The sequence below is a fragment of the Alosa pseudoharengus genome, unplaced genomic scaffold (assembly GCF_046254945.1).
Source record: "Alosa pseudoharengus isolate Yale_2024_CS ecotype anadromous, Long Island Sound unplaced genomic scaffold, YU_APseudo_1.1 YU_APseudo_1.1_scf_5, whole genome shotgun sequence".
Lineage (NCBI taxonomy): Eukaryota > Metazoa > Chordata > Actinopteri > Clupeiformes > Clupeidae > Alosa > Alosa pseudoharengus.
In genome coordinates, this window is record NW_027468837.1 from 43,166,632 (window position 1) to 43,186,139 (window position 19,508).

A 19,508-nucleotide genomic window follows, 5' to 3' on the forward strand; every position below is an offset into this window, starting at 1 on the left:
CTGAAGTGCCCTTGAGCAAGGCACCTAACCCCTCACTGCTCCCCAAGCACTGCTGTAGTAGGCAGCTCACTGCGTCAGGATTAGTGTGTGCTTCAACTCACTGTGTGCTGAGTGTGTTTCACTAATTCACGGATTGGGATAAATGCAGGGACCAAATTTCCCTCACGGGATCAAATGAGTATATGGTAACACTTTACTTGACAGGTGAGTTCATAACACATTCATAGCAGCTGTCATAAACTGCACATAAAGCATTCATGACTGTTTCATGCAGCATGAGACTATGGAGTAACCCATTGACTCAGATGTGACATGATCAGGTAAGAGGTCTGGACCAAAAACGGCAATGCTGCTTTGCGATTGTTGGACTTTTATTTTGACAAGTTGTCGTTGTTCTGTCTTCCACATTCATGAAAGGTTTGGTATGAATGTTGAGTCATGTCTCATGAAACAGTCATGAATGCTTTATGTGCAGTTTATGACAGCTGCTATGAATGTTTTATGAACTCACCCGTCAAGTAAAGTGTTACCGAGTATATATACTTATACTTATACTTATTTCTAACACTATTCTATCAACGTGTGTATTTAGTGTGTGTGTTTAGTGTGTGTGTTTAGCGTGTGTGTTTAGCGTGTGTGTTTTGTGTGTGTGTTTAGTGTGTGTGTTTAGTGTGTGTGTTTAGCGTGTGTGTTTAGCGTGTGTGTTTTGTGTGTGTGTTTAGTGTGTGTGTTTAGTGTGTGTGTTTAGCGTGTGTGTTTAGCGTGTGTGTTTTGTGTGTGTGTTAAGTGCGTGTGTGTAAGGAATACCTCTGGTTTACGCCCTCTGTTGACGTAGGTGCAGACGGGATTGTGTGTGTTGTGTGTGTGTGTGTGTGTGTTTAGTGTGTGTGTGTGTGTGTGTGTGTGTATATACCTCTGGTTGCAGACGTAGACGTAGGTGCAGATGGGATTGTGTGTGTGTGTGTTGTGTGTGTGTGTTTAGTGTGTGTGTGTGTGTGTGTGTGTGTGTGTGTGTGTGTTTGTGTGTGTGTGTGTGTGTGTGTGTGTGTGTGTGTGTGTGTGTGTGTATGTGTGTGTGTGTGTATATACCTCTGGTTTGCGGCCTCTGTTGACGTAGGTGCAGATGGGATTGTGTGTGTTGTGTGTGTGTGTGTGTGTTTAGTGTGTGTGTGTAAGGAATACCTCTGGTTTACGGCCTCTGTTGACGTAGGTGCAGACGGGATTGTGTGTGTGTTTAGTGTGTGTGTGTGTGTGTGTGTGTGTGTGTGTGTGTTTAGTGTGTGTGTGTGTGTGTGTGTGTGTGTGTGTGTGTGTGTGTGTGTGTGTGTGTGTGTGTGTTTAGTGTGTGTGTGTGTGTGTGTGTGTGTGTGTGTGTGTGTGTATACCTCTGGTTTGCGGCCTCTGTTGACGTAGGTGCAGATGGGATTGTAGGCTCCGGTTCCACAGATGTAGAGGTGCGTCCGGTTCCACGGTTCTATCAATCGGATGAAGTTCCCGCACTCACCCTGAACACAGCACGCAAGCAGAACACTCAAATATACACACACACACACACATACACACACACACACACCTCATACACACACACACACACACACACACACACACACACACACACACACACACACACACACACACACACACACACACACACACCTCATACACACACACACTAAAGCACATATACACACACTAACACACTAACACACACACTAACATACACACACACACACACACACACACACGCACACACACGCGCGCGCACACACACACACACACACACACACACACTAAAGCACATATACACACACTAACACACACACACACACACACACACACACACACACACATACACACACACACCCACAGGCAGGTGAGACTCACATTGACGTCCTTCCCGCTGAGGACACACTCCGTCTTCCTCTGCTGGGACACTGGCCAGTGGATCTGGGTACACACAACAGCTTTCACTAACGGCACACACACACGCACGCATGCACACGCATGCACGCACGCACACACTATACCTTCTCGCATACACTACTAAACTCTCTCGCATACACTACTATACTCTCTTGCATACACTAGTATACTCTCTCGCATACACTTCTAAACTCTCTCTCACATACACTACTATACTCTCTCACATATACTACTAAACTCTCTCACATACACTACTATACTCTCTCACATACACTACTATACTCTCTCACATACACTACTATACTCTCTCATACACTTCTATAGTCACTCACATATACGACTATACTCTCTCACATACACTACTATACTCTTTACTCTCTCACATACACTACTATACTCTCTCACATTCACTACTATACTCCTTCACATACACTACTATACTCTCTCACATACACGACTATACCCTCTCATACATACATGTAAAATGACTATAATAGTGAGTGTGCATGAGTATAGTGGTGTATGTGCAAGATTATGATAGTGTGTGTAAGACCAAGTATGAATTAAGACGGCCCCTCATACACGCACGCACGAACGCACGCACACACGCACGCACGAACGCACACACACGCACGCACGCACGCACGCACGCACGCACACACACACACACACAACAGCTTTCACTAATGGCACACACACACGCACGCACACACACACACACAACAGCTTTCACTAACGGCACACATATGGAGTCAAAATAGGGTCTTTAATATTGAGAGCTTGTGAAAAGATGTTCACATGTGTAATAAAGTTTTGCAGCTGTGCAAAAGGAGTTCTGCATGTGAAAAGAAATTTCGTACCTGTAGAAATATTTTGTACATGTGTGAAAAAATTATGTACCTGTAGAAATATTACGTACTTGTGTGAAAGAAATGTGTATCTGTAGAAATATTTTGTACATATGTGGGGGGAAAATGCGGATCTGTAAAAATATTTTGTACACGTGTGGAAAAAATATGTACCTGCACAAATACTTTGTACGTGTGTGAATCTCCTACGCGATGCTTTCCTGCGCAACACTGAAGTACGAGTGTGAAACTGAGATACAAGCTTACGGACTTTTGACCCTAATTTTACTGCCTTTCTGAAGAGCCAATCAACACATTGCTTACTGCCAACCAATCAGCGTTCCCCACCGACCACCTAGATTTTGGTGCTAAACAGATTGGCTTCATATCGAAGAGTATACCAGAGAATGTCTAATAAGACATAGTATACTCAGAGCCCGTCTATAATGTCTTATTAGAAATTCTCTGGTATACTCTTTGATTGGGGTTGCAAAATTATAACTTAATTAAGAGTGACGTGGTAGCTCAATTTATACTGTGATCGCAAAAAGGGTTGAAGCGGAGCCGTAATGTTAACGTTAGCTAGAACTATCCCATCCGCTTTTTAGACTGTAACGTTATAGGTTAGCTTCTAGCTAGCAGTAATGTTGACGAAATAGTTGAATTATTCATTCCATTTCCGAAAGGGTGATTCAGTGGTGTCATTCATGATTAAAAACAGTAATACTGTACACACATTTATGTTTATCTGCTATTATTATTTGATATGAGAACACGTTTATTTTATCACCCTTTGCAAGCCTATAATAATAGCCTAGTGGACGGCAAAAAGACGAATCAAATGAATGGGTTGTAATGGGACATCCACAGCTAGGAGATTATAGTGAGTAAGATTATAGTAATGCCCTTCCAGGACTGTTGGTTTGTTGTTTGGAATACAACATCCCATTTTCTTACATAGTTTTGTTTTCTTTGTGTTTGGGGAGTATTTTAACCACACGGTTATCTCGTCAGTTTATGAAGCACAGCAGCGGTTGCTATAGCAACCATAGACTGAACAGGACGGTAGACTACCAAGCAAGCAAGCTTAGGCAAAGTCTATGGCAAGATCTGAATGTAAATGGATAAACTCGTTCAAGCGTTTTCTTTATTTCCTATTTCTTTCAATTCTTTAACTTAAGACATGTAAGAATTAAGCCTACTTATTCGCTGGGCAACGTAAAAAACTGATGAGTTACATTAGCCCTAGCACTATGAGCTACGATAAACGTCAGCTAGGATAGCTATGGCAGCTATCATACAGTTATTATTTCATGTTCTGGTATGATATTCTTAACGTTTTGACTATGTTACAACTGATAAAAGCATGACAAATAAAGTAACCAAATCGCTTTGCAATATTTTAGTCCAGAAATACTTATGGGTGTTCATTTACAGTAATGTTACGACCTATCTGCCCTTGCTGTTACCACCAGTTTTAATAACTAATCTAGATCTGTGGGTTAGCGGCAAAATCTGGGTGGTCGGTGGGGAACGCTGATTGGTTGGCAGTAAGCAATGTGTTGATTGGCTCTTCAGAAAGGCAGTAAAATTAGGGTCAAAAGTCCGTAAGCTTGTATCTCAGTTTCACACTCGTACTTTCAGTGTTGCGCAGGAAAGCATCGCGTAGGAGATTCACACACGTAAAAAGTATTTGTGCAGGTACATATTTTTTCCACACGTGTACAAAATATTTTTACAGATCCGCATTTTCCCCCCACATATGTACAAAACATTTCTACAGATACACATTTCTTTCACACAAGTACGTAATATTTCTACAGGTACATAATTTTTTCACACATGTACAAAATATTTCTACAGGTACGAAATTTCTTTTCACATGCAGAACTCCTTTTGCACAGCTGCAAAACTTTATTACACATGTGAACATCTTTTCACAAGCTCTCAATATTAAAGACCCTATTTTGACTCCATACACACACACATACACGCACACACACACACACACACACACACACACACACACACGCATGCACGCACGCACACGCACGCACGCACACACGCACGCACACACACACACACACGCACTCACGCACACACACACACAGGCTGGTAAGGAAAGCTGGCTCTGTAGTGGGAGCTGAACTGGAGTGCATCACTTCAATATCTGACAAAAGGACCCTGAACAAACTGATCAACATCTTGGACAATGAGTGTCATCCACTCCACAGCACTATTGTTAAGCAGAAGAGCCTGATCAGCTGGAGACTTCGCTCACTGCCTTGCACAACAGACAGACTGAGGAAGTAATTTGTCCCCAGGGCCATTGAACTGTTCAATGCTTCACTTAAGGGAAGAGGAGAGATAGACTTCTCTGCATAGTCTGTCTGCCTCTTCACTCCCCCCATGTTTGGATACTGTCTGTCCACTAGCCACTTTTACCACTGTCTTTCTGCCTCACAGGGTGCAATTTGTGTAAAAACCAGAGGGGGGAATGATTTTGAATAAGTTTGTAACCCCCAAAAAAAAAAAAAAAAAAAAAAAATGAACGAACGATTCATAGCCTAGTAATGTTATGGCTAATAATAGCCTATATTAATTTTGCCACCTTTGTAACATTTTAGTTTTAGTTTACCGTGGTGTATGACTTTAAACAGCGAGTGTGCTTGGTATGATGATCAGCTCCTCTAATGCAGGGTAGGACTACATTTTGACAAGCATACAAATTCACCTTGTTCTTGCCCCATCTGAAATGACTCCTCTACTTTTGCTGCCTCCATCCTTTCTGTATTTGTTGTGTAAAAAAGCGTTGTATATGATAGCACTGAAGTCTTAAGTTAGTGAATTGGCAAACAGTGTTAGTTGGTAACCAAATAGCCTACACATTGCGCTACACGCTGCGTAGGCTACGTGCATTCTCTCTCCTGCTAATTTTCGTTCAGTAGCTAAGTGCGTAATATTGCAAAAGTTGAAAAAATAAATGTGTGTATTGTAGCCTACAGAAAATAAATAGCCTATCATACTGTCAGTTAATTGGCTACAGTGCAGTAAAGAGTTTGGAGAGTAAAGTTATAGGGCAACTTGAAGTTTTATGAAAATAATTTACAAATTAGAACATAAAGACCATGAAGCTTCTATTTCTTGCAGCTGTTAAAACACCCGCTAGATAGTTTAAATACCCACCAACATTCGTTTTTGCAGTACAGATTATTTCTGAAAGTTATTTGTCTACTAGACCTAGCCTATCAAACGAGTGCTTTCTCGTTCGTCCTCCGCAAACTACAGGTGTTTCGGTAGAGAGCCATTGAATAAGCGATGCCAAGCAATTTCTGTAACACTTTTTGTGACATTCAGCAAATATCTCCTCATTTAATGTAATTTTGAAGGTTCTAAAATATGACGATATGCTTCACTGAATCCTTCTCGTTTTCTTTCATTTGTCCAGCTAACTTTTTCATTGAAACTAGCCATTTATGATGGATTACACACTCGACATTCTGAAATGTCCTGCACGATCAAGGCCAAATTAAGTTATCACGCAGCCACTGTGTCAGCAGCATGAGTGCTGACGGTGACGGTGCGTTTCTGATGTCAGATTATTATGTAGGCTAGCCCACTAGACTGTTCTCACGTTGCAGCGCTTTACTTTTATGAAGTAGCAGAGGGGGATAAATGTTGTCCCCCCCCCCCGGCGATGAAAATAATTTAGCAGAGGGGAGGATATCAAGACCAGAGGGGGGAAATCCCCCCCCATCCCCCCTACAAATCGCACCCTGTATATAGACTTTATTCTTGCACTGTTGCACTGTTGGACTTACTCATTTGCACTATCACCATGACACTCACTCACACAGAGCACCTTACCTTACCTTACAATGCACAGAGAATCACAGGCTCAGTTCCTACCTCAGTCATTGTAAGCGCCTCTACATTGATTAATCACCACTATGTGTATACTGTTTTTAGAATTGATTTAGATTAAGTGTTAGTTAGCATAATTTGTATTTTAGTATATTTAGTATATTCTTTATCTTCTACTGTCCTTATTTCTTAGTTGTGTTTTTATATTATATACTTTTAATTACTTTTTCTGCTGTTAGTGAATGTGTGTGTGTTGTCTGTATGCTAATGAGACCTTAAATTTCCCCTGGGGATCAATAAAGTATCTATCTATCTATCTATCTACACACACAGACAACAACTTTCACTAACTCACGCACACACACACACAACAGCTTTCACGAACTCACACACGCACGCACGCACACACACACACACACAACAGCTTTCACTAACGGCACACACACGCGCACGCACACACACACACACACAACTTTCACTAACTCACGCATGCAAACACACACACACACAACAACTTTCACTAACTCACGCACACACACACACATACAACAACTTTCACTAACGGCACACACACGCACGCACGTGGATACACACACACACATATTTACTTACGATGCGGGGCTCGTGGTTGATGTCGCAGAGGTCCAGTGACAGGAAGTAGTCCTTGCTGCCCACATACATGCGGTCATAGTCCTTTCTCTCTCTCACACACACACACACACACACACACACACACATTCACTTACTATGCGGGGCTCGTGGTTGATGTCGCGTAGGTCCAGTGACAGGAAGTAGTCCTTGCTGCCCACATACATGCGGTCATAGTCCTCGTCCATCCGCAGGATGCGGAACGCCGTCGTGTTCAACAAGTACGAGAAATGGTGGCTGGTTCCAGTGGAGTGTAGCTCTGCACACACACACACACAGAAACACACACACAGGCACACACACACACACACACACACAAACATACACACACACAGAAACACACATTTTTGTGGATTATTGTGATGAATAATTTTGTATAAATGTTTCTTATTTGACAGACAAATACCTACAAAAACTGTAACAGGAAGCGATCATAACAGCACTACTGCAGATTCATAATAGCAGATTCATAACAGCACTACTGCAGATTCATAACAGCAGATTCATAACAGCACTACTGCAGATTCATAACTGCAGATTCACCACAGCGGATTCATAACTGCAGATTCACCACAGCAGATTCATAACAGCAGATTCATAACAGCAAATTCATAGCTGCAGATTCATAACTGCAGACTCATAACAGCACTACTGCAGATTCATAACAGCAGATTCATAACAGCAGATTCATAACAGCAGATTCACCACAGCAGATTCATAACAGCAGATTCACCACAGCAGATTCATAACAGCAGATTCACCACAGCAGATTCATAACAGCACAGATATCACCAAGCAGCAGGAGCACATGAATGAATGTGTCTCGGCGAGTAAGTGCACATCTATGTGTGTGTGTGTGTGTGTGTGTCTGTCTCGGCGGGTAAGTGCACATCTGTGCGTGTGTGTGTCTCGGCGGGTAAGTGCACAACTGTGTGTGTTATACTCAAATTTGTGTGTTAAAATAGGCGTGTGTGTGTGTGTGTGTGTTCAAATAGGTAGGTATCTGTGTGCGTGTGTGTCTGTGTGTGTGTGTGTGTGTGTGTGTTCAAATGGATATATGTGTTTTTACATGTGCTTCTGAGTTATTAGTGTTGGACGTCCTACAAGCCAAGTCAAAGAAAGCTCTTGTACATTCACAGACATGCGTGCACGAACACACACACACACACATACATAAACACACACACACACACAGCATTGCCAAACAATGCTTCATAAATAGAGAATGTGACAAACGTTTCACCACATAACCAAGTCATCACTTGAGATGAAATGTTGCATGAGAGTTGTTTCATCAACACACATGGAGACTGTTTCATAAGCACCAACCAACACACACACACACACACACACACACACACACACACACACACACACACACACGACATGAAGAATGTTTCATTAGCACAGAGCAACACACACACACACACACACACACACACACACACACACACACACACACACACACACACACACACACACACACACACACACACACATGACATGAACATGACTGTTTCATTAGCAGAGAGCAAATCATGCAAGATTAGAAAGTGCATGTTATATGCACAGAAAGCAGCATGCTATAATCTGATAACGTGAGAGTGTGCTAACAGCCAACAGCATATAATAAATGACACAGTTGACCCTAACTTGACCTTACTAATATTCAAACCCCTTCAACTAAATTAATATTCAAACTGCTTCAACGATATTAATTAACAGTGTTGGGCACTAGAGTTGCTATAGCTACAATTCTCAGTAGCTTGGCGGTAACGTCACTATTTCTTGAATCAAGTAACTTTTCAGCAGCTTAACTCTTTTATTGGTCAAGTAGCGTGGTAACGACCTCAGACGCTAGTTTTATTTATTTTTATATGGCTTAACACAGTGGAGATGCAGTTTGTAGTCTAGAAAATAAATGACAACACAGGCACTCAAGATTGTTCGGAACACACTGTCTGCGCCCTTGAATTCCATGTGACTTTGAACTCTTTTGACTTTTGATAGTGAGCATTGTTTTACATCAGTGGTCCCCAAAGTACAGCCCATGACCTCATTTTGGGAGGCCTCCAAAACATGTCCGTGGTATATAGCATTGGGCCCGCACAGGAGTATGACACCTGTTACGACCCCCTATGCCCCCTTCAGGCCTGGCATGGCCATTGCATTTAGCCCAATTAGATAATCACGCACACCTAGTAAAGGTATGTGGGTATTTAAGGGGCTGGTAAAGGTGTGTGGGTATTTAAGGGGCTGGTAAAGGTGTGTGGGTATTTAAGGGGCATGGTGAAGGTGTGTGGGTATTTAAGGGGTTGGTAAAGGTGTTTGGGTATTTAAGGGGCATGGTAAAGGTGTGTGGGTATTTAAGGGGTTGGTAAAGGTGTGTTGGTATTTAAGGGGCATGGTAAAGGTGTGTGGGTATTTAAGGGGTTGGTAAAGGTGTGTTGGTATTTAAGGGGCATGGTAAAGGTGTGTGGGTATTTAAGGGTCATGGTAAAGGTGTGTGGGTATTTAAGGGGCATGGTAAAGGTATGTGGGTATTTAAGGGGTTGGTAAAGGTGTTTGGGTATTTAAGGGGCATGGTAAAGGTATGTGGGTATTTAAGGGGTTGGTAAAGGTGTTTGGGTATTTAAGGGGCATGGTAAAGGTGTGTTGGTATTTAAGGGGTTGGTAAAGGTGTGTGGGTATTTAAGGGGCATGGTAAAGGTGTGTGGGTATTTAAGGGGTTGGTAAAGGTGTGTGGGTATTTAAGGGGTTGGTAAAGGTGTGTGGGTATTTAAGGGGCATGGTAAAGGTGTGTGGGTATTTAAGGGGTTGGTAAAGGTGTGTTGGTATTTAAGGGGTTGGTAAAGGTGTGTTGGTATTTAAGGGGTTGGTAAAGGTGTGTGGGTATTTAAGGGGTTGATAAAGGTGTGTTGGTATTTAAGGGGTTGGTAAAGGTGTGTTGGTATTTAAGGGGTTGGTAAAGGTGTGTTGGTATTTAAGGGGTTGGTAAAGGTGTGTGGGTATTTAAGGGGTTGGTAAAGGTGTTTGGGTATTTAAGGGGCATGGTAAAGGTGTGTTGGTATTTAAGGGGTTGGTAAAGGTGTGTGGGTATTTAAGGGGTTGGTAAAGGTGTTTGGGTATTTAAGGGGCATGGTAAAGGTGTGTGGGTATTTAAGGGGTTGGTAAAGGTGTTTGGGTATTTAAGGGGCATGGTAAAGGTGTGTGGGTATTTAAGGGGCATGGTAAAGGTGTGTGGGTATTTAAGGGGTTGGTAAAGGTGTGTGGGTATTTAAGGGGTTGGTAAAGGTGTGTGGGTATTTAAGGGGTTGGTAAAGGTGTGTGGGTATTTAAGGGGCATGGTAAAGGTGTGTGGGTATTTAAGGGGTTGGTAAAGGTGTGTTGGTATTTAAGGGGTTGGTAAAGGTGTGTGGGTATTTAAGGGGTTGGTAAAGGTGTTTGGGTATTTAAGGGGCATGGTAAAGGTGTGTTGGTATTTAAGGGGTTGGTAAAGGTGTGTTGGTATTTAAGGGGCATGGTAAAGGTGTGTTGGTATTTAAGGGGTTGGTAAAGGTGTGTTGGTATTTAAGGGGTTGGTAAAGGTGTGTGGGTATTTAAGGGGCATGGTAAAGGTGTGTGGGTATTTAAGGGGTTGATCTCGCTCTTGATTTGGGCACTTTTCTGTTGCACCTTTGGGTTAGCGCTCTCCTACTGGCACCTTCTTTCTAGCTTGGAACATCATACTGACTTTGGCATACACACACACACACACACACACACACACACACACACATGAACACACTAGCATACACACACACACATGAACACACTAGCATACACACACACACCCACATGAACACTTGCATACACACACACACACACACACACACATGAACACACTAGCATACACACACACACACATGAACACACTAGCATACACACACACACATGAACACACTAGCATACACACACACACCCACATGAACACTTGCATACACACACACACACACACACACATATGAACACACTAGCATACACACACACACATGAACACACTAGCATACACACACACATGAACACACTAGCATACACACACACACATGAACACACTAGCATACACACACACACTTGAACACTTGTATACACACGCACACACACCCATGAACACACTAGCACACACACACACACCCATGAACACACTAGCACACACACACACACACATGAACACACTAGTATACACACACACACCCACATGAACACTTGCATACACACACACACACACACACACACATGAACACACTAGCATACACACACACACACACATGAACACACTAGCATACACACACACACATGAACACACTAGCATACACACACACACCCACATGAACACTTGCATACACACACACACACACACACACACACACATGAACACACTAGCATACACACACACACATGAACACACTAGCATACACACACACATGAACACACTAGCATACACACACACACATGAACACACTAGCATACACACACACACTTGAACACTTGTATACACACGCACACACACCCATGAACACACTAGCACACACACACACACCCATGAACACACTAGCACACACACACACACACATGAACACACTAGTATACACACACACACCCACATGAACATGGGGCAGCCATGGCCTACTGGTTAGCACTTCGGACTTGTAACCGGAGGGTTGCCGGTTCGAACCCCGACCAGTAGGCACGGCTGAAGTGCCCTTGAGCAAGGCACCAACCCCTCACTGCTTCCCGAGCGCCGCTGTTGATGCAGGCAGCTCACTGCGCTGGGATTAGTGTGTGCTTCACCTCACTGTGTGTTCACTGTGTGCTGATTCACGGTTTCACGGGAATTCACGGATTGGGATAAATGCAGAGACCAAATTTCTCTCACGGGATCAAAAGAGTATATATACTTATACTTACTTATACACACTAGCATACATACACACTTGCATACATGCTTTTACTTTCTCCTAGACATCTTTTGGTAATGGTTATTTATTGCTTTTGGTTATTTTCAATAAATACTTTATTGGTTAACCCTTAGAACCCGATTGACGCAAAGTGCGTCAAAAAACACACCCTTTCTTCTCTGTTACATTGCTCCAGAACGGTTCATCGCAGCGAGATGAAACCTTTATTGCACGACAGAGCAGAAGTGGGGCTTTCCAACGAGACTACACACTTGTCTGTACGATCAAGTATGAAAATTAAAAAAAATCATGAAATTAAATCAAATTGCATCATATTTACAGTCTATACTTCTCTGCATTCACCTGCACACACATTACTCTAGTTTGAATTACTCGCGAACCCGTGATCGCATCGATATGGCAAGCATATCAGATGAAAGAGGAGGCACAGGGCTATCCATTGGTACCATGTTTATCTATCCTTCTGACTTATAAAAACAGACGAAGTGTCTGCAAAATAAGAACGTCATGTACACAAACCAACGCTGCACACTCATTACTCTCGTTTGAATTACTCGCGGACCCGTGATCGCATAGATATGCCACGCATGTCAGATGAAAGAGGAGACTCAGAGCTATCATTTGATACCAAGTCCTTCTGGGTTATAAAACAGACGAAGTGACAGCAAAATAATAACTTCATATAACTGGACTTACCCCACGTTTTTGTCTGTTCTTGTGGCAAAGCATGTTTATAATCCAATGCTATCATGTGTTTCTCTATGGCAAAGCATGTTCATATTCCGGTTTTGAGATCCTAGCAAATTCCTGCATGGCATCCAATTCAAGGCTCACATTGCATCCCAATTTGTTCAACAAATAAACACCTTTTTTGCCTTTACTTTTTTCATGGCAATGCAGTAAAAAGTTGAGAATTATTATGACTGCATACACACAGGCACGCAGGCTAACACGCAACCTCGGGTCAAGTCAGGTCAGATCAGTTCGTGTCACAGATATGGAGCGCAGAAAGGTCATTTTTCATCACTAAATAAAAAATGGCATTTATTTCCGTAAATCACACAGCAAATATTTCTGTAAATTGCTCAGCCCCAGAGTATCCCTCCAACATGGCAATCATATTGCCCGATTCAGGACAGTCTGCCCTACAACCACATGAAATGCATGTAGAGCTGTGAGCTTGCTGTGGTGAGATACATGTCGAAATATAAGAATTTTTATAATACACTTTTTATATTTTAATTCTTTAAAAATCAAAATAAAATCAATGCTAGTATTAATACATGAAATGATGGCAGATCTGAATAGCCTAGACTCTCCTGAAAAAAACAATATATAATATATGTGTGTGGCACTTACAATGACCAGAATAAATCCTTATGAATAAAGGTAGTGAAAATGCCCTAAAAACAGCTTAGGGTTCTAAGGGTCAAAGTTATCTCTGTTATCCCGGCTCCCTCTTTATGTTGCAGCTTAGAGCCGGGTCGTAACAACACACACACACACACACACACACGGGTCGTAACAACACCGTAAAACTAGAACTTCCCTAATTTCCCCCATTCATTCTCTTTGGTGAGAACAGTACACATGTAATGCTTTTTCTGTCCACTGGTAGTTGTTTTGGCGGTGTGTTTAGTTTGCCATTAAAAACGGAATGAAATGTAGGCCTATCTGCAAACAAGGTATTCTAACCAGGTGAGTGAAAGTTAGAATGGTGGTCATTGCAGATGTTTTTTTTTTTCAGCACTTCATAAAACTTCATAGTTATAGCTTGTTCACAACTTCAGTTCAAAGTTCACAAATTTTAAATAAAATATACTTTTAGGAATGGTAAAGTGTTTTTATTAGTATTATTTCATTTGATCTATTTCCATGTTCCACATTTTATGTTGATATAGCATGATGGCAATATAAAATAAACACAGCGAACAATGGTATTAGATTGCAATAGCCTATGATTAAATATGTGATTAAATATAGATATTGCACACACACACACACACAAACACAAACACACAAACACACACACACACATACCACACACACACACACACCCACCCCAGTGCTACTGAAGCTTCCTCTTTGTCCTGGCAGCCAGCCAGCCAGCCAGCCAGCCTGGGGTATTTATAAGACACATGAAGCCTCTCCACACAGGCAAGCCGGTGTGTGTGTGTGTGTGTGTGTGTGTTTGTGTTTGTGTGTGTATGTGTGTGTGTGTGAGTGTGTATGAAATCTTTCAGCACAGGCAAGCATGTGTGTGTATCAGCTGTGAGTGAGTGTGAGGGAGAGAGAGATGTGTCATTATTACCATCCCTGACACACACACACACACACACACACACACACACACACACCACATACACACACACACTTAGCAGTCTCGGCTACTTCACTATGCCAAGGGAGGTGAAGACTTGAAAACTCATTCAATAAACCAGTATTTTAAAACTATCTCCCTCTGTCTCTCTCTCTCTCCCTCTGTCTCTCTCTCTCCTTCTCTCTCTCTCTCTCCACCTCTCCTCTCTAATCTTGGATTACCCCCTGGCTCAGGAAACCACAGAGAGAGAGAGAGAGAAGGATAGAGAGAGAAGGATAGAGAGGAGAGAGAGAGAAGGATAGAAGGATATAGAGAGAGAAGGATAGAGAGAGAGAAGGATATAGAGAGAAGGATAGAGAGAGGAGAGAGAGAGAAGGATAGAAGAATATAGAGAGAGAAGGATAGAGAGAGAGAAGGATATAGAGAGAAGGATAGAGAGAGGAGAGAGAGAGAAGGATCTCTAGATGCAAAGCAGAGAGGGAGAGCAGGAGAGTGTGTGTCTAGTGTCCAGTGCAGCATGTGGTCAGGAGAGAGTGTGTGTGTGTGTGTCTAGTGCAGCATGTGGTCAGGAGAGTGTGTGTGTGTGTCTAGTGCAGCATGTGGTCAGGAGAGAGTGTGTGTGTGTCTAGTGCAGCATGTGGTCAGGAGAGTGTGTGTCTAGTGTCTAGTGCAGCATGTGGTCAGGAGAGTGTGTGTGTGTGTGTCTAGTGCAGCATGTGGTCAGGAGAGTGTGTGTGTGTGTCTAGTGCAGCATGTGGTCAGGAGAGAGTGTGTGTGTGTGTGTCTAGTGCAGCATGTGGTCAGAAGAGTGTGTGTCTAGTGTCCAGTGCAGCATGTGGTCAGGAGAGTGTGTCTAGGATGTGTGTTTGTGTGTGTGTGTGGGAAACACTCACCCACCCGTTTAGGGGGGTTTGGGGGGGGGGGCAGGATGTTGTTTCTATGGAGACACACGGACGGCATGGCGACTTGGCAGAGTCTGCTGTGCTCCACAGGAAGTTTACAACCAAGCAGAAGTGGGTGACCCTATGACCTCTGACCTCACACAGAGAAACCCGAGGATTCTGGGAAACTGGCATCAGGTGTCACAGGCCCAGAGAGAAGAGAGAGAGAGAGGGGGAGAGAGAGAGAAGTAAAGAAAGAGAGGGACAGAAGGAGAGAAAGACTAAAACCGACCTCAGCGTGGTTTGTCCCCCTAAAACCAACCTCAGCGTGGTTTGTCCCCCTAAAACCAACCTCAGCGTGGTTTGTCCCCCTAAAACCAACCTCAGCGTGGTTTGTCCCTCTGTCCCCCTAAAACCAACCTCAGCGTGGTTTGTCCCCCTAAAACCAACCTCAGCGTGGTTTGTCCCTCTGTCCCCCTAAAATCAACCTCAGCGTGGTTTGTCCCCCTAAAACCAACCTCAGCGTGGTTTGTCCCTCTGTCCCCCTAAAACCGACCTCAGCGTGGTTTGTCCCCCTAAAACCAACCTCAGCGTGGTTTGTCCCCCTAAAACCAACCTCAGCGTGGTTTGTCCCTCTGTCCCCCTAAAACCAACCTCAGCGTGGTTTGTCCCCCTAAAACCGACCTCAGCGTGGTTTGTCCCCCTAAAACCAACCTCAGCGTGGTTTGTCCCTCTGTCCCCCTAAAACCGACCTCAGCGTGGTTTGTCCCTGACCTCAGGATGGGTTAGTGGTTTATCCCTCCAAACGCCAAACAGCTCTTTGGATCTATTGATCATCCTCTCCTCATCTGCTCCATTAGAACTCAGATCAATACCAGCTAACAGCGCCAACACAGGCTGTGTGTGTGTGTGTGTGTGTGTGTGATCAATACCAGCTAACAGCACCAACACAGGCTGTGTGTGTGTGTGTGTGTGTTATCAATACCAGCTAACAGCGCCAACACAGGCTGTGTGTGTGTGTGTGATCAATACCAGCTAACAGCACCAACACAGGCTGTGTGTGGGTGTGTGTGTGTGTGATCAATACCAGCTACAGTGGGCAGTGCTTCGACTTGGCCAGCTATACTCGCGGTCCGCGCGTGGGATCACGCGGTATCACGCGACTTTAATTTGTATTTTTCCAGTGAGACGCTGCAACAACCCAAACAACCGGTAGATGGCTCAAGTGAGCAGGGTGTCTCGTAAAAAGAAATGGAGCCTGGAAAACCCTACGCAGACTTCACTACAGACTTTAGCAGACTGGTTTAGAAATAATTTAATAGCCAGAAATATGCCTGCCTTGCCCTAATAAAGAAATATTTGGTTAACTGCGAGTGAATCTAGTTTGCAGCCGTAGAAGAAGCGCAGGACAAATTAAACATTCTGTTTTTCTCCGAGTGCAATGATGATAGACAGACATCATTTGGACAAAATGTAGAGCATATTAACATCCGTTGCTCAGCCAAATGCCTTCCTGTTATGTCCTGTTATCACGGAGTTACAGGCGATAAACGAACCTCAGCGTGGTTTGTCCCTCTGTCCCCCTAAAACCAACCTCAGCGTGGTTTGTCCCCCTAAAACCGACCTCAGCGTGGTTTGTCCCCTAAAACCAACCTCAGCGTGGTTTGTCCCTCTGTCCCCCTAAAACCGACCTCAGCGTGGTTTGTCCCCCTAAAACCAACCTCAGCGTGGTTTGTCCCTCTGTCCCCCTAAAACCAACCTCAAGGCGAACTTAGAGTGATGTTAACCTATTTAAGTTTAACGGCGTGATTGTCGTGAGAGCACGATTCATTGGCGCTTACATGTTCGGCTTTATGTCTACGTGCGCACCTGAGGCTACTCAGCTACAAGAGAAAGAATTTCCCCTGTTTGTATGTTCACTCCAAGTTGGCCTACCATAACTTACCAACTCTGCACTGTAGACCCTAACTGGCTATTTATATTTTCTGTGAAATAAGCAAATGTATTTGTTCAACTTTATGAAGCAGAATTACGCATAGGCTACTTGGAACATAATACATTTGACAAAAGACAGATGTATGTTGCTAGTGACAAAATATTAACTTTCAGTGTTTTACGATGTCTTTGTCATGGGGAAGTGTTTTTCCCCATGCATTTATTCTAGGTTACTGTCAGTGACTGCCGTGAGAGAAGCGGGGTCTGTGTTGTGTTGCGTTGCGTTAATTTATTTTCATTGGGCATGCCATGCCGTGCCGTCCACAGCTCTTCAGTTCTGACAAAGCCAAAATTACTCCTTTTGAAACAATGAGTGCAGGAAGCGCGTTTGTATGGTTATATTGCTTGACGGGGGGATCCCAAGCAGCTTTCAGCCATAAGGATACTTTGAGAACATTTAAATTCACCCGACACTAATATTCAAAGTGTTGAAAACTATTTCGGCATAGCCTATAAAGCAGTTTAATTAAATGGAATGTTAGTTGTAAACAAACGAGCTACTTGGTGATGCTTGGCCTCATAGATGCGCTCATGCCTTAAATGGCAGGAAAAATCTTCACGATAGGCCTATTAACTAACCACCCGATTCACGTTGGCTGGGGGGAAGGGGGGCCATCAGACATTTGTGCCCAGTTAATCGGCCCTGCCCCCAACAAATCACACCTTCCCACCTCTGACATCTTAAAAGAAGTCAAGAGGACTCCTTACTCACAGACCTATTCACAAACCTGCGGCATTTTGCCGTGTTTTGAAATCCTATGCAGTTACAGGAGCTTCCAATCGTGAGGAAGCAATTTTGCATTGTAGGCATAACTAACATGCAATAACGCCACCAACAACAACCAAAACTAGGCTAATCATTGTGAACATGTAAATTAAATGTAACATTATTGTGAATCAAATTAAAATGTTCTCTTTTGCAAAAAGTAGGCATAGTAACAGAATAATTTAATAATGTTACAAAGATACTACATCAATCCGTATGTTTCATTAGGCTACTAGGCTATTTGTTTTGCCTTGATTCATTTAGGCTAGGCCTTTTTATTCAGGGGCCGTATTCACAAAGAATTTTAAGGCTAAAAGTAGCTCCTAACTGGCGAATTTAGGAGCAACTCCTAAAAATAATGGGCGTGCCACTCCTAACTTTAGGACTCCTAATTTTTTCACAAAAAGTAATTCACGAAGCATTTTAGACCTAAAAGTAGCACCTAAGTCTGGGACAGCTTATGTCGAGAGGACTCCTAACTCACTAAGACCTATTCATAAACAGCTTTTTTGAGGCATTTTACGTTGCGATGTTTTGAAATGCGTAGCCTATGCGCAACAGGAGCTTCCAATCGCGAGGGAACAATTTTGCATTCATAAAAGGGATGCAATAACGCCACCAACAACAACCAAAACTACTCATTGTTAACATGTAAATGAAATGTAACGTTTCATTGTGAATCAAATTAAAATGTTCTCCTCTTTGCAAACGTAGCCTAGGCATATGGTGACAGATTAATTTAATAATGTTGCAAAGGTAGGCTACTGCATCAATCCATAGGCCTATGTTTCATTATGCTACTAGGCTATTTGTTTTGCCTTACTCTTTATTCATTTAGGCTAGGCCTTTTTTATTCAGTTATTAATCATCTTCCGTCCTTCTCACTACTTGTGTAGCGCACGCATTCTCCGACCTGTCACCTGTCACTCATCATCGGAAGGGAGGTGTTTGGAATCATTCCCGCGTTACAATCGTCAGCCAATCAAGGTGGTCACTTCAGTCAAGCTCTTGCATGAGTAATGACGTCATCCATAGCAACGAAGACTCACTCCTAGTTTAGGAGTTGTCTGAAAGGCTTTGTGAATAACTTTTAAGAGAAAACTCCAAGCTAAAATCTTTAAGTGCGATTTAGGAGTAGCCTACTCCTAGTAGTAAGATAAAAGGCTTTGTGAATAGCCTACGGCCCCAGTTATTCATCATCTTCCGTCCTTGTGTAGCGCACGCATTCTGAGACCTGTCCTGTCACTCATCATCGTAAGGGAGGTGTTTGGAATCATGCCCGCGTTACTATCATCAGCCAATCGG

The 19,508-nt window shown here is 43.1% G+C and overlaps 1 protein-coding gene across 1 annotated transcript in view; it reads right to left on the reverse strand.

The window, feature by feature from the left end:
* LOC143104502 (semaphorin-3F-like) overlaps positions 1–19,508 on the reverse strand; it is a 138,021-nt gene that overhangs the window by 83,377 nt on the left and 35,136 nt on the right. Inside the window, exons 3-5 of the mRNA XM_076268601.1 lie at positions 7,382–7,542; positions 1,885–1,947; positions 1,386–1,505 (exon numbers count right to left, since the gene is read on the reverse strand). Of these exons, the coding sequence (XP_076124716.1) occupies positions 1,386–1,505; positions 1,885–1,947; positions 7,382–7,542 (344 nt within the window). The remainder of the gene's footprint in view (positions 1–1,385; positions 1,506–1,884; positions 1,948–7,381; positions 7,543–19,508) is intronic.